This window comes from Macaca thibetana, chromosome 14 (assembly GCF_024542745.1).
Source record: "Macaca thibetana thibetana isolate TM-01 chromosome 14, ASM2454274v1, whole genome shotgun sequence".
In the NCBI taxonomy this organism is placed as follows: Eukaryota; Metazoa; Chordata; class Mammalia; order Primates; family Cercopithecidae; genus Macaca; species Macaca thibetana.
Genome location: NC_065591.1, coordinates 67,692,283 through 67,709,432, shown reverse-complemented (window position 1 = coordinate 67,709,432; position 17,150 = coordinate 67,692,283). Strand labels below are relative to the sequence as shown.

Here is a 17,150-nt window from a genome sequence, read left to right as displayed (position 1 = left end):
TAAAGAAATATACATGAATTTAAGCTGCTGGGTATGAGCTGGCATTGATCCCTTCTAAATAGCTGTGCACTGTGGGCCCCAGGAGTAAAGATTTACAGAAGGACCACGTCCTTGGCAGAACGCGGGTTCCCAGCTGTTTTGGATGGAGAAGCTACTTTTACTTTCTATGAAGTCTTAACTTGAAGGGGAAGAGAAGTAATAGGGTAAAACGAAGGGAGTCATGAAATCTCCAGGTTCTAATTTTAGCTCTTCTACTTAACTCACTGTCTCAGGGGGCTCATCTGTAAAATGCAGATAATTGTCTATGCCCTGTCTAACTCATAGAATTGTAAGAAGGCCCAAATTAAAAAGAAAAACAAACAATGTTAGTAGGACAAAACTGGATTTGGTTTTGAATTGCTTGCCATTTAATAGCTTTGTCATCCCTAGGAAATTAGCCTAACAGTAGCTCAATCCCTTATCTCTAAAGATAGACTTGGTCAACATACTTCATAGAGTATGAAGTGAGCTACACAAATAAAAATACACACTCCAAAGCCATTACATTCTATATATATGTAAATCGTCATTATTATTTGTTCAATATACCCTCAAAGTATTACTCTTAAATACTGAGCTTTCAGAAAAGGAGAGAAGAGGCCTGGCTTACAAAAGCAACAGGGAAGAATCCACTGATAGCTGCTAGCCTTCTGACTTGTACTACATATCATTCCTGGAATGCAAATTGGTAGGTCTCTCATACTATGTTTCCACATTTGGGGAAATGATACATGTGTATTGGAGCAATTGAAGAGTTTCATAGAAAATCTGGAAGGCCACATTCTCTAAGACAGTGGTTCTCAAAAGTTTAGTCTAAAGTTTGAAGTCAGGTAGCGTGATGCCTCCAGCTTTGTTCTTTTGGCTTAGGATTGTCTTGGCAATGCAGGGTGTTTTTTGGTTCCATATGAACTTTAAAGCAGTTTTTTCCAATTCTGTGAAGAAAGTCATTGGTAGTTTAATGGGGATGGCATTGAATCTATAAACTACCTTGGGCAGTATGGCCATTTTCACGATATTGATTCTTCCTATCCATGAGCATGGTATGTTCTTCCATTTGTTTGTGTTCCTCTTTTATTTCACTGAGCAGTGGTTTGTAGTTCTCTTTGAAGAGGTCCTTCACATTCCTTGTAAGTTGGATTCCTAGGTATTTTATTCTCTTTGAAGCTATTGTGAATGGGAGTTCATTCATGATTTGGCTCTCTGTTTGTCTGTTACTGGTGTATAAGAATGCCTGTGATTTTTGCACATTGATTTTGTATCCTGAGACTTTGCTGAAGTTGCTTATCAGCTTAAGGAGATTTTGGGCTGAGACAATGGGGTTTTCTAAATATACAATCATGTCATCTGCAAACAGGGACAATTTGACTTCTTCTTTTCCTAACTGAATACCCTTTCTTTCTTTCTCTTGCCTGATTGCCCTAGCCAGAACTTCCAACACTATGTTGAATAGGAGTGGTGAGAGAGGGCATCCCTGTCTTGTGCGTGTTTTCAAAGGGAATGCTTCCAGTTATTGCCAATTCAGTATGATATTGGCTGTGGGTTTGTCATAAATAGCTCTTATTGTTTTGAGATACATTCCATCAATACCAAATTTATTGAGAGTTTTTAGCATGAAGGGCTGTTGAATTTTGTCAAAGGCCTTTTCTGCATCTAGTGAGATAATCATGTGGTTTTTGTCTTTGGTTCTGTTTTCTTTTTTTTTTTTTTTTTTTTTTTTTTTTTTTTTTGAGACGGAGTCTCACTCTGTCTCCCAGGCTGGAGTGCAGTGGCCCGATCAGGCTCACTGCAAGCTCTGCCTCCCGGGTTCACGCCATTCTCCTGCCTCAGCCTCCCAAGTAGCTGGGACTACAGGCGCCCGCCACCATGCCTGGCTAATGTTTTGTATTTTTAGTAGAGACGGGGTTTCACTGTGTTAGCCAGGATGGTCTCGATCTCCTGACCTTGTGATCCACCCGCCTCGGCCTCCCAAAGTGCTGGGATTACAGGCGTGAGCCACCGCGCCCAGCCATTAAGGACATTCTTAATTGAACCCTGTTTTAAAAATATATATAAACTATGAGTACACAGTCTTACAGAAGACAAATACTGCTAGCCGAGTTTAGTTTCTCTGCCTTGATTTGTTCTAAGTGGCCAGCAGTTTTACCCACCATCATGTAAATGTCAACACAGTGAAACAGGCAAAAATGTCTTAGTATTATTATGAAAATACTTCCACCCTCCCAGACCTACTGAGGGCGTTGGGGATCCCCAAGGAACCAGGGACTGATTACACCGCTGATCTAGGAGAAAAAGGAATCTGTCACTTAAATTCTGTACAGTTGGCACACTCATGTGAAACTACTCAGAAAGTCTACTAAAGGCTCAGTACCAACAATCTAGAAGAAAATTATTTAGTTTCAGTATCGCTCTCTTCACTTTATCCAAAAGTTAAACTAATTCAGTGCCTGTACAGATGGTCAATTCATCTTCACATCAAAGATATATTCACAGTATGGTGGGAGTTGTGGTGAGAACTACACATTTACATCATACCTATCAAAAGTCTTCCTTTTATAAGATAAATAAAGAGCTGGACTTTTTCCCTGTTCTCTTCCTTACCCAGAACCCACCATCCTTCATGCATTTGAAAAAGGTAATTTGGGACAAGTGGCAAGAGCAAAGGCTCACTCTCATCAGCATAAATATGTCTTGATACCTGCCATCTTCAGAAACAAAGCAAACAAACCATTCCAGATTCCCACAAAACAAACCAATTAAAAGAAAAAAGAACAAAAAGAAACTTCCCTTAATCCCACAGTCATCTCCAGTGATAAACCCATAACTCGACATACTGATGACTTCTTCTATTCAGAAATTTACTCCTCTTAGTTCCCAAATCACTACTCTCTCTCCATTTTCTCCCTACCTCACTGTCCATTCCTCTCAGTTTTTGCTGGTTCTTCCTCCGCTACTCAACTTCTAAATGTAATTTCCCAGGGCTAAATCCCACTGTAGGTGTGTGTCTGTATCTGTCTCCCTCTCTTCTCAACTCTGCGTTCTCTCCCTGGGTAATCTCATCTAGTTCCCTGGATTGAAATACCATCTTTATGTTGATGAGTCCCAAATTTCTATACCTTGTACTGACCTCCAATCCTGAGCTCCAGACTTATATATCCTGTTGTCTACTTGGATTTCTAATAGGTAACTCAAACTTAACATTTGCAAAGAAGATCTTTTGGTTGCCCCGCTCCCATCGCCTGGATCCTTCCCCATCTCAATAAATGGCATTATCATCCAAGGAGTTGCTCATACACAAAACCTAGGAGTCATTCTTGACGTTCCTTTTTTCCTCATCTCCCACATTCAGTCCACTAGTTCATGTCCCATAATATATTTCAAATCTGCTCACTTCTCTCCATCTCTACCCCTACCATCCTGATCCAAACCACCATCACCCCTAATCTGGTCTTCTGAAGTAGCCTTCTAACTGGTAACTCTGCTTCAACTCTAGTTCCCTGCAATCCATTAAAGTAGCTAGAATGTGGAGGTGGGTGGGTGGGGCCAAAAAAAGTAGTAGCTAGAATGATCTTTGGGAGAAAACAAATCAAATCATGCCACTTTCCTGCTTACATCATTCACTCAATGGTTTCCCTTTGTATTTAAAATAATTTAGGAAACTGCTGTGGTCTCTGAGGTTTTATATGCTATGCTCCCTGGCTACCTCTGCCCCTCAATTACTACAATCCTGCCACAACATCAGCCCTCCATCTGTTACCTCAACATAGCTCTTTCCTACCTCAGGGCCTTTGCCCTTGCTATTCCCATCACCTTCAGGAACTTTCTGTTCCCTAGCTGGTTGCATGGCTGGTTGCTTGTCATCATTCATGTCTAAGCTCAACAGTCACTTCCTCAATAAGGCTTATTTGACAACTTAATCTAAAGTAGGTCCTTTTCCAGTTATTTTCTATTATATCACCTAATTAATTTCCATCACAGCACTTATCGCAATCTAAAATGACTTTCTCTGTTTATTGTATGTCTCTTCCCATCAGGTTACAAGCTTCATGAGGCAGGGATCTTTCTTTTTCTTTTATTAAAACAGCTTTATTGAGATATGATTCATATAACATACAACTCACCCATTTAAAGTGTACAGTTCAAATTTGCCATTTAAACCATTTTTAAGTGTAAAATTCAGTGGCATTAATTACATACACAACGTTATATAACTGTTGTCACCATCTGTTTCCAAAACTTTTTCATCACCCCAACAGAAACTTTGTAATCATTAAGCAATAGCTCTCCTATTCCCCCAGCCGTCTAATGTGGCTTTCTGACTCCATGAGTTTGCTTTTTGGAGATACTTATATAAATGGAATGCTACAATATTTGTTCTTTTGTGTCTAGCATATTAGCAAGGCAGGGATCAGGGATCTTGTGTATCTTATTCACTGCTCTACCTCCTGCAACCTAACTCAGTGTACACAGCACACAGTAAGTGCTCAACAAATACTGTTGAATAAACTAATGAATTTTAAGCAAGTCACCTAACTTTAAAAAATTTTATATTGTATCTAAGGGGTACAACATGTTTTAAGGTATATATGATGTTTTGATATACATATACATAGTGAAATGATTACAGCAGTCAAACAAATTAACATATTCATGGGTGTGTGTGATAAAAACTGCAGAAATCTACCCTCTTGACAAATTTTCAGTACATGATACACTATTACTATAATCCTCATTCTGTATATTACATCTCCAGACTTATGCAGCCTATCTAACTGCAAATTTGCATACCCTTTAGCCTGCTTCTTCGTATTTCCTTCCCTCCCTCCCACTGAATCACCATCCTACTCTCTGTTACTAGTTATTCAACCTTTACATTTAAGATTCTGCATACGATTGAGATCACACAGTCTTTGTCTTTCGGTGTCTGGCTTATTTCACTTAGTATAATGTCCTCCAGGTTCATCTGTGTTGTTACAAATGGCAGTATATCCTTTTCAGAGGCTGAATAATATTCCATTTCTGTGTGTGTGCATGTGTGTGTGTATCACAATTTTTAAAATTCATTAAAGTCACTTAACTTTTCTAAGTCTTAGTTTCTTGTGTGATGGTGCTATATCACCATTCATTATTAATTTCTTTAGAATTTATAATGTTTCTGGCATTGTGCTTGCTAATGGAAATATGATATGCAAAATAGTTTTTGTCTCCATTCTCAAAAAATATTTGCTTCCTTTTCTATCTGGGAATGTCGTCTTCTTTGATTTGGTGCACTTTTAGGATGGAAATATACAGAAAAACGAAGTTTACAGAAGTAAGGGGATCTCTGCCACACCTATCAAATCATGTGATATGACACTGGAGGGACAAATGTCAAAAGCCAAGCTGTCCTCAAATCCATTTAATAGTATCTGCCCTTTTTACTTTGCAGGGTGATGATAGGGATCATGTGAATGTACTTTACAAACTATAAGGCATGTACTTTACAAACTATAAGGCTCTTCACAAATGTAAGATAAAAGTATTACAATTTTCGTTTTACATGCAATTTTTATGCTCTGAGAATTAAAAGCAAATTTCTGTTCTCTACACAAATTCTAATATAATGTACTCACGAACTAACTGAAATTATGGCAGGATCCGGTTTTTAAAGTCAACGTCAATTATACTGCACCTGAATTTTGACAGGCCCATTCCTATAGCGTTACATGGTAGCCAACAAGGAAGGCTATTTCCAACTGAAGAGGCTGGCATTTGACAAATATTAATAAATGGTGCTGAAAACGAGGCATTTTGCTTCACTCACTCTTAGTACTTAATCCAGCACACACACACACACCTTCAGACAGCAGTGACATGAAGAGCGCAAGCAGGCCTTACCAGCGCTCTCAGCTCTTCAAACAACACTTGAGGATTTCTACTTGAAGGCCTGTCTCTCTAAGCTTGTGCTTTCAAAACTTGGGCTGGACTGATCCCAAATACTGAAGTAACAAATATTACTAAATTCTGTCATTTCCTCTACCAAAAAAGTGATTTTACTACGACTTCTGGTTGTGATGAAAGGTCCTATTGACTATTCAAATCCTCAACCAAGTTATGGATGCAGTATTAAATGACTTCACTCCTTTTTCTCTGGCACTTTAACACATGCCAATGCTTTCATCCACCTCCACTAATGTGGCTTATAAATTACTGAGGTGAGGCCATTTTAATAGTATGATTTGTTCACATCTTGAGAGATGGGGTACATATGAGACTGGCTGAGAAGACAAACTCCCCTTTGACAACATGTATTAGTCTACATGTCTATAAAAACAAACCTTCAAAAGCTGGAAATATCTGATTGCTATAATGCTTGGTTAGGAGCCATAACAATTAATGGTTCTTTCATTTGTTACAAATCGAAATGTGAAAAAGTGATGGGAGTAAGGTCAAAGACAAAATGGAAGCTTCCCCGAGAAACAGCGAGAGACAGAACAGACAGAGCTGAGGCAAAAACACTGAAAGGTCACAACTGTTCTAAAAGTTTCTAACTGCTTAAAGAGCTTCCTGAAAACATTTTGAAATATAAAAAAGCCAGTTTTTAAGAAGTTTACTGTACCCTCCTTTTAAAACTGCCTCTAGTGTGATTCAAAAAAGAAAACCCAGACAGGAAGATACTTGCTTGCTCCCCTATGGATTCAGAGTAGTTAACCTATTGATTGTTCTCTCTCTCTCTCTCTCTCAATTTTCAAAGAGCATATATAAAGTTGGGGAGGATACACAATTACTACAAGCAATCCATTTCTTAGATGAGTAAAACTAGGTCAGCATACTTGTGGCCTTGGTTCGGTTAATAATAAACTCAGAGGCCTCTTGGGAAGTGGGGACCAAACAGGTCCGAGAGTTGAGAGTCTGATGAGGAGGGCTGACTTTGCTAAGTTTTCCCCTGCACATCGCCTCCATCTTGGTCTTGCTCTCAAAGCAAGCTGTGGTATTCTTAGCAACACTTTATATCATCCTTTGTCATACCATCCTTTGGGGCCCTTGAGAAGAAAGAAGTGTGTTTGTGCATATGTGTGTATGTCTATACACATATGCATATTGTGTGTATGTTTGAAGTTGGGATATATGGAGAAATACAGGCATTTCAGCAGGATTAAGTTTCACCAGGAAGCTTCCAACAGCCTTCTGACCTTAGGACCTATGTGCCTAGAGCAAGACAGAGAAAATAGGGCAAGAAGAGATGTTCTGAACTCAAATCAGAACTTAGTTCTACTAAATGATGCCAATTTTACTCTCAAACTCTGGATCCTGTAGTATCTACGTGCTCTTTCCACCACGGCTGACATCGCTGATCGCTGGAGGGGCTCTCTAATTTACTTCTTCCTTAGTGCAGTCTTAGTCTGTGCACTTTGTTTTTGTTTTTTTTTTTTTTTTTTGAGACAGAGTCTTGCTCTGTCACCCAGGCTGGAAGTGCAATGGCACGATCTCAGCTCACTGCAACTTCTGCCTCCCGGGTTCAAGAGATTCTCATGCCTCAGCCTCCTGAGTAGCTGGGATTATAGGCACATGTCACCACACCTGGCTAATTTTTGTATTTTTTAGTAGAGATGGGGTTTTGCCATGTTGCCCAGGCTGGTCTCCATCTCCTGGCCACAGGCGATCCACCCACCTCGGCCTCCCAAAGTACTGGGATTACAGGCATGAGGCACCACACCTGGCCTCAGTCTGAGCACTTCTGACCAGTTCTGTTTAAGCATTGCCTTTTCCAAGGTATGACAGAACTGTGATCAGCAGAGGGGGAGCTAGGCAGCCTTGGAATGAAAGCCCTGATTCTTTGACTGAAATACCTGTCTGCCAAAAATGGAGAGTGGGCAAGTATCAGTTGTGGGAAGAACAGCACATGGAAAGGTAAGTCATGGGCCAGAGACTGTCAGAGGGCTGCTTTCCTGGAGCTGGAGTGGAAGTAACAGTAACAGCAGTATGGTTGAGAGGACAATGAGTGTGAAGGGTGAAGCAAACGATAAATTGAGGAATGCAATCCAGAAATCTGACCCAATTTCAGAAAAGGACAACAATCTTAATAAAAAACAAATTAAAACAATCCCCACCATTAAACTGAGGTTGGTTGAGGGGAAGAGTGGCAGATGATACTACATAGAGGAATAATTCTAGACTGATTAGAAAGGGAATGTTCAGCAAGTCTTTAGATTCATGTGGATAAACACATGCATAAAAACAAACAAAAACAAAAAAGGCTCATAAAAACAAAAGCATCGCAAATCTTATTACTTCTGTTAAACCAAAAGATCTGAGGATATAGCTCACAACGTCTTTAAATAACAGCCAAATTGTGGACACTCATCCATGTGATATTCCAATTGGAAGGATGTCCAATGAAAACAAAACAAAACACTCATTATTTATAAAAATAAACAGGCCGGGCGCGGTGGCTCATGCCTGTAATCCCAACACTTTGGGAGGCCGGGGTGGGCAGATCACGAGGTCAGGATATTGAGACCAGCCTGGACAACATGGTGAAACCCCATCTCTACTAAAAATACAAAAAATTAGCCAGGCGTGGTGGCACGCACCTGTAATCCCAGCTACTTGGGAGGCTGAGGCAGAAGAATCGCTTGAATCTGGGAGGTGGAGGTTGCAGTGAGCCAAGATCATGCCACTGCACTACAGCTTGGACGACAGAGCAAGACTCTGACTCAAAAACAGAAGCAAAAACAAATCAAAAACAAAGGAAGTTAGTCTTCCTTTATAATAAGAAAACTTATGGAATGCCTACATCTTGAAGTAGGGCCAGAAGTGCTAAAGAAATGCTACATATTTCTTTCAGGAAAACACAAACCTAGGCATCTGATAGTCTTACTATGGCATACGGAAAGACATTATTTAGGTGGGATCCTAACTGACGTGATGTTGAGAGTGCCACAAACATCCAAGACAGACTGGAAAGGCCATGTGCTTGGTCTTTTCCTTTGGGCCCTGAATAACAAAGTGAGGATACCATGAAGTACTTGCATAGGCACTGAACTTTTACTCCAGAAACAACAATGCAAACTGAGTCCCTAGAAATAGCCTAAGAAAAGAAAATTACAATTGGTCAAGCTGCAGAGGCAAGAGATGATGAAGCCCACACATCGAAGTGTAGTCTACCAGCAAGTAAAAACACAGAAAGAGATTCAGAGTTTAGTAAGAGGATTCCAATTTGTATTCATTGCTTCCCTGTAGTCATTTTAAGGGCACAGAAAAAAAATGTGGTCAAAAGAAGAACTGTGTATTACTAATGTAACTGGTTAAATAAAAGGGTCAACTGCAGTGCATGTTTATAAAGAAAAAGGGCTAGCAATCTAAGGAAAGAGGCTATGCATGGAAGTAGGAGATAAGTGAAGAACAGAGACTTACCTGGGCTATATTTTTGTTCAGAAGATAGACACCATAATCAAATTGCAACTTCTCCCCTCCTTTTGGATACAGTGGAAACCTAAGAAAGGTAAAGAAGGATCAGATATTTTCCAAAGCTGAGTAAATACAACCTCCAAGTTGTCGACAGAGGCTAAAATTTCTTAGATACAGTATAAACATCTGAACTGGACTAAGTCACCTAGTTATAGTCATTGCAATCTACTGACATCTTCATAATATTAATTAAGTCAGAATAACAGCTGCTTTCTTTCAAAAGAAGAAGTGAATAGGTCACAGAACAAGGAACTAATGTTTAAGAAAGTGACCAATCCACTCCAAGGAGTTGAGGCCACTGGTTCCTATTTACATATCATAAACTTGCCACCTTAGCTAAGATTAAGATCCCAGAAATTTTTCCCTCTAATATCTTGAAACTGACATCTCAACTTCTACTAAATGGGAGAGGAAGATTAGGAAAGAAAAAAAAAATCAGACTTAGAAGCAATATATAAGATTTCTGTGTCTTTTTATTCTTTTTTTTTTTTGAGATGGAGTCTTTGCTCTGTCACCCAGGCTAGCTCTGTTATCCAGGCTGGAGTGCAGTGGCCGGATCTCAGCTCACTGCAAGCTCCGCCTCCCGGGTTCATGCCATTCTCCTGCCTCAGCCTCCCGAGTAGCTGGGACTACAGGCGCCCGCTACCCTGCCCGGCTAATTTTTTGTATTTTTAGTAGAGATGGGGTTTCACCGTGTTAGCCAGGATGGTCTCGATCTCCTGACCTTGTGATCCGCCCGTCTCGGCCTCCCAAAGTGCTGGGATTACAGGCGTGAGCCACCGCGCCCAGCAAGATTTCTGTTTCTTTTAAGGTGACCAGTGAAATCAACAGTGCCAATATGAGCCAAAATTCATTAAAATATTCACTCATATTTACAGGGATGGCTATTTGGATGCAACTTCTCTAAGGCAATGTGCTCGAGCCACAAGCCTCTCATACAGGACTTTCCATGTTAACCTGCCTCACTGGAGCAACAAAGGCATGCGATCTGGATCTTCATAAAGATAATGAGTTATTTTAGAGAGTAACTCCCCTCACTATTCCCCTTCTTTATACTTGCAAATGAAGAAGGTTAGAGCACACCTATAGTCTAGTCATTGTTTTCTGATTCTCAAGATCAAGCAAAAGTTTTAGCATCTGATACAGATTTCTTTACAAACAGATCAATAACTATTTAGGGTCAAGAAGAAAACTTCATCTTCCTTCTGCGATATACAATTATTCTCAAGAATAAAATAATCTTATTGAAATGAATGGCAGGTGACAATTACTAGTCTTAATTTCAATTGTCTTTTAATTGTCTGAGGAAAAGATACATTCCATAAAGCCTAAAGGACATTATTTTCTAGAGGAAATAAAATAAAGGAAATAGAATTTAAGGGCTTTATATTAAATTCTCAGGAGTTGCTGGCTATATAGTATCCAAAGGCAAATTTGTTACACTATAAAATTATAAGCGCTGGGGAGTGAGCAAGGTCATGAACTGTATTTATTCTCTACTAAAGGAACACTAAATGCTTCACACACCCATTAAGAAGACAGAGCTTTATATTTAATTGAAACAGTAAAAAATAAACTAGGACATGTGGTTTGGCCTCAAATTGAGATGCATAAAAATGGCAGCATAGCAAATTCAGGATAAGCAAAGTGCAACACCAGGTTTTTGCAAGATGTCTGGGAATCATTCAAATTCAGATGGGGTAGCCTGCAAAGAAACAACATATTTGCAAATACCCAACAGGGGCACTTTAGAGAAAATCTACTACAGTCCTAAACCTCTTTGCTGTCTAGCCGTTATTCTATAAGCTTCAGATGTAGACTATCTGAACAGCTCTCCAAACCCATAGCTATCTCCATTTTCAAGGTATATATCTAGAAACTGTTTCGTATGTTAGAAGAGTAAATTGAGATCAGCATACGTTGAAAACCAAGCTTCAACATTCCTAAAAAATTGATTTCACAACATTTGACTTTATTATGACTTCAGTGGGACTTATTTATACAAAAAGCCACAAGGTATGGTTCAAATAAGGCAATGCAAAGACAGATCAAATATTAAGACAGAATTTACATTTTATATTGCTTTCAAATTCTTAGGTCACTTGAAGTTGAAGAGTAAAATAGCTTATAACTATCATGCATTCATCTTACTTTGCAAAAGTACATGGATTTATAGATCTATCAATCTTGAAAAACACCCATTTTAAAGGGCAAAACCTGTTATCAGAACATAAGATACAAATCTTATATTGGAGAATTACGTTAGCAAGCTATAGAAGCTTTAGATAAGAATGTGGCCATTAAAGTACAACCAGAAGTAGGTCCATAACATCGCAAAGGGGACTCATTAAAGGAATATTACATTAAATAACTGAAGGATGAACCATGTATTTCCTATGAAGATTCAACGCAATTTATTATTATATTCAATTAAAATGGCTAATATTATTTTCAAATTAAATTAAATTTCCACATAGAAAATTCACTGACTCTACTGTCTTCACATGGCCTTAACTGAACCATACCTTGTGACTCTTTCTATAAATAGAAAAATCAAGGAATTAGAAAGCAATAAATAAGATTACATGTGTGACAGAATTCCATCTGAGCCTTACTGTCACTGTAACTAACACCAGCTGGTGAAGAGGTTAGTGGGGAGAACTGCAGACCTCCAATCTTAATTATCAGAGCCCACCTTTATCTACTGTAAATACTCATATCATTGTGAACTATCAAATTGGCTTAGGTCAGTTTGCAACCCTTTCTTTTTCCAGTCTGTCTCAGATTGTAAATTTACACTCACTGTGTGATTACTTGGTTAATGTGTGTCTCCCTTATGATACTGTAGGCTCCAAGAGGGCAGAAACCGATTTTATTTTGTTCCTCTTTGCCTCTCTGTGAAGTGTCTAAGCACTGCTACTAGCAGAACTCAATAAACATTTGTTGAATTTTTTTAAAAAAGATTATTTGTGAAAACGATTTGGAACTCTTTAGTACGGAACAATTTCAGTATGAGTTAAGAATTACGCGATGACTACCAAAAAAGCTACTGTGATCCCAGGCTGTGGTAACAGAAGAGGAGCAGCTCGGCTGGGGAACGTGATAGTGATTACTACTTTGCACTAGGTTAGACTGTACTGAGAGACCTATGCTCAGTTCTGGGAGTGAAAGTATTTTACAAACAGACAGAAGAACACTTGTATCCTTACTTAAAGGTTACGTTTCTAGAGAACATTTATAACAATCTCATTTGACTATAAAAAGCATGCAGTGAAATATGAAGCAGTCAGTATTATTGTTATTTAAAATAAAATGATTTGCCTTGGTCCCCTAAGTAGTAAGTGGAAGAGACATGGCCTCAGTATTAGGTCTTCAATAATAAATTCAGTATTCTCTCTATTGCCTCTGAATGCTTTAGAGAAGCAAACCCAGGATGATTAGGGGAACAGGAGTCAGTATTGAGAGAAATTGTTGAAGGAACCAAAGGTGTTTGTCCTGGAGGATACAAGTCTCAGGGAAAACAAATGAAGGACTTTCAGAGAGAAAAATAATTCATTTTTTTTTCTGCATGGCTTCAAGCAGGGAGAACCAAAGCGAATTCTATAATTCTGAATACGTGAAACTAAACATACTGAATATAATTTCATTTTTTCCTTCGGGAACCAAGAAAGATTTGAGACTCTAATGCCAAAGAGTCATCATGACAGGTAGCAGCTAAGGTTGCAAAGTAGACCGACTGAAATTTGGAAAGTGAAGTACCAAAACAAGAAATTCATATGCACAGGCTGAGCCTGAGCAGGATTTTTCTTTTTTACTAATTTTTTTAATATATATATGTGTGTGTGTGTGTGTGTACACACACATATATGTAAATATATGTGTATATATACATATATACACACACATGTAAATTTATATACATAAATATACAGACATATATGTAAATATGTTTGTGTATATATAATATATATATACACCTAGAGACGTTAACTCATGAAAAATATATCACACACAACTTGAAAAAAACTGTGACAAGAAACTGATTTTCAAACTTTAAATATTTATAAAAGATACAACTATTATAAACACTACCCTCTCCCCACCAACTCAGACATTTTTACAAAGGACTCCAAGCTGCTGATAGTTTCTTGTCTTCACCTTCAGAGCCTCACATCCAGATTGAGTTCTTTGATGGCAACTGGGGATGAGGACATGGCTATAGTTAATTCAAATTTTTAAATCATACATATTACTTCTGTCATTAGTATTTATACAAAATGTGACAACATGGACTCAATATATTCTGAGGCCATGACTTTACCTCAAACTCAGTATACTTTCTCCTGTCCACACTAGTTTGCCATTACAACTTTTCTCTGTCAATTACTTGTACGTAAAGTACTTTACCCACCTGATTTGCCTTTTACATATGCAGTGCTTCACCAAGCTGACAAGTCATTTCAACTCTGTAACATTCTCCATTCCTGCTGCCACTCTGGATAATTCTTTGTTGTGGGGTGCTGTCCTATATACTGCAGGATGTTTAGCAGGGTCAGCATCTCTATCCTCTACTCACTAAAAGCCAATAGCACTGGACTCCCAGCTGTGATAACCAAAAATGTCTCTAGACATTGCCCAGTGTTGCCTGGGTGGGTGGGGAAAGGGGTTCAAACTGCCTCCAGTTGAGAGTCATTGTTCTAAGCTCTTATCAATTTGCTTACTACCTAGCCAGAATCCTTAATGCCAGTTCATGCTCCATATCACTGTCAGATTGATTTTAGGAAGTCTACTACGTTTTTAAAAACTGAATTACGACAGAAAAGACACAGTTTTTCCAGTCTCAGCTCCATTACATACTTAGTTGTTATATGAACTTGGGTAAATCATAACTAGTTTAATGCTAAGTTCTTAAGCTGTGAAGTGGAGAAACTATCATCTTTCCTGCCTTCTTCACAAGTATCTTGTGAGGATACAACACCTCAAGATTGAGAAAGTACACTGCAACTGCAAAGCATGACACAAATATAAGTTATTATTTTCTCTTAAGGAAGACCTCTTATGTCACTTCTCAGCCCTGCTTCATAATCAGTTATTGTTTTAAATTTCAACTCCTCTGCCTACCTTTCAAGGCCTAAGTGATCTGACCCATCTGCCCCATTGATCTGTCACCTTTTGCTCAAGAGGTTTCCTCACAGTGTCACAAACACATCAAGTTCACTTTTCTTTCTCTGCCTTTACTTAGTTCTCGAAAGTGTCCATCTTTCTTGCTTTCCTATCTAAACACTATTCCATCCTTCATAAGATCTAGTTTAAGTTGTCGCATTTATTTTTACTTTTATTTTATTTTATTTTATTTTTTAAGACGGAGTCTTGCTCTATTGGCAGGCTGGAGTGCAGTGGCGCGATCTTGGCTCACTGCAACCTCCGCCTCCCGGATTCAAACAATTCTTCTGCCTCAGCCTCCCGAGTAGCTGGGACTACAGTTGCGTGCCATCACGCCCAGTTAATTTTTATATTTTCAGTAGAGACAGGGTTTCAGCATGTTGGTCAGGATGGTCTTGATCTCTTGACCTCGTGATCCGCCCACCTTGGCCTCCCAAAGTGCTGGGATTACAGGGGTGAGCCACCGCGCCCCGCCACACATTCCTTTTTAAATTGCCCTTGACCGCTCCAGGACTCAACGATTCTCCTTTGACCTTCCTGTTGCCTATTTAATGCCTAGAGATCGATTCGTAGTTGTTTCCATATTCATTTATTTCATGTTCTAGTGGTAGTGCATTAATTTTCCCACACTTCATGATTCACATTCACATGTGCACAATTCTTGTTCTTGGTGCCTCATGCTTTATTTGAGGGCTACATCACATTTAAAGAAGTAACCAAAATTAAATCAGGGTATCTGCCAAAACCAATAAAATTCTTTTTTTTTTTTTTTTGAGATAGGATCTTGCTCTATCGCCCAGGCTGGAGTGCAGTGGCACAATCATTACTCACTGCAGCCTCTGACCTCCCGGGCACAAGTGATACTCCGGCCTCTGTCTCCCAAGTAGCTGGGACGGCAGGTGTGCACCACCACACCTGACTAATTTTTTGCACAGGGGGATACAGACAAGGTGTCACTATGTTGCCCAGGCTGGTCTTGAACTCCTGGGCTCAAGCAATCCTCCCACTTAGACCTCCCAAAGTGTTAAGATTACAGGCATGAGTGACCATGCCCGGACCTAAAACTCATTTTAAAAGACATTTTCAATGTTTATTTTCCCAAAAAGTCCCCCCTACAACAACTATAGTAAATTGTGAGTTAACTCTGGTATGCTTAGGGGTTCAGAAATGGGGATAGATTATAACATGAATACCTACTGGGCTCCTCCTGTGGAATACCAGTCTGTGTAACTGGTGGGACGACCTACTATCTATCAGGAGCAACCAGTTCTTGGTTGGCTATGGTAAGTCTTAAGGGTACATGCACTTTAAAGAAGCAATTAACAAAACAACAACAACAAAAAAAACACGAGCCTCATTCAAGTTCTCCAGGGCAACAATAACAACAAAAAAAAACCTATGAAAAAAGAGTTAATGTAAAATGCCAGCAGCATGCAATCTGCCCCTATTTTTCCCCTATGATCGAGTAAGGGAAGTGACCAAAGACTATAGACCCATACTAAATTATTATGGCCAAAGTAAAGCACCTGGTAGAGTAAAAAGGACTATGTTTTACTCTGCCAAGACTAAAGAGGGGGGAAAAAAAAAAACCTCACATTTTTCTGCTATGTTGTATAGTGTCACTGAAGTTTTAACTGTTGATGGTAATGCAGTGAAAGTATAAGGCAGGCCATAGGTATGTGAGATGGAAATGGCTGGCTGTGGGGGTTACACTGGGGACTGAAAATATTTGAGCATCTGTTTCCATGTTAAAAAGTCACATTTATTAACCAGCCCAAAATGTACTCTTTAAAAAATAAGCCATTTTAAAAGAATATTTCCATTTCCATTTATCATTTAATACTTAACGACTGAAATCTATTGTTTAAGTTTCCATCTTTCTTTGGATTAATAACTTTACTCTAAGGGCCATTTAACCTTCCCCCGTAAGTGATATCTCATTTTAAACATCATAATGAATTTAAAGTAACACAGAAAGTAACAGATATCCATTGCTTCGGGCTAAAGTTATAATCTATGAAAAGCATGATTAACAATGGACATTTTCTCCCTCTTTCCCACAGCCAACTGATCTTTGAAAAATCAAATCTGATCGTGGCACAGTCTCCTACTTAGAACCATCAAAAGATTTTCCACTGCACTGGAAATAAAATTTAAACCACACAGGGTAGCCCACAGGGCCTTATGTGGCTAAAGCCACTTCTACCTCATGTCATTCTCCTTGGCACTCGCTATGCTCAAGTCATGCTGGTTTTCTTTCTGTTCCCTGAACATGCCAAGCTTGTTTCCTACTTTGGGACTTTTTAACTTGCTATTCTCTGTTTTTTAAGTGTTTGCTCCTGAAGTCTTCCCAGAGCTGACACTTTCTTGTCATTCTGGCCTTTGATCAGAATCACCCCTAGAGAGACCACTGCATGTCACTCAATCTAAAATCCTTCCTCAGAAAGATTACTGAAGGCAGATTAGACTAAGAGTGGCCAGGGGTACTAATCAATTTTAAC

The 17,150-nt window shown here is 39.0% G+C and overlaps 1 protein-coding gene across 3 annotated transcripts in view; it reads right to left on the bottom strand.

Moving 5' to 3' along the window:
- Window positions 1–17,150, bottom strand: part of UVRAG (UV radiation resistance associated) — a 336,478-nt gene that overhangs the window by 67,037 nt on the left and 252,291 nt on the right. For all 3 annotated transcript variants that reach the window (XM_050756161.1, XM_050756159.1, XM_050756160.1), the window contains exon 13: window positions 9,433–9,511. In XM_050756161.1, the coding sequence (XP_050612118.1) occupies window positions 9,433–9,511 (79 nt within the window). The remainder of the gene's footprint in view (window positions 1–9,432; window positions 9,512–17,150) is intronic.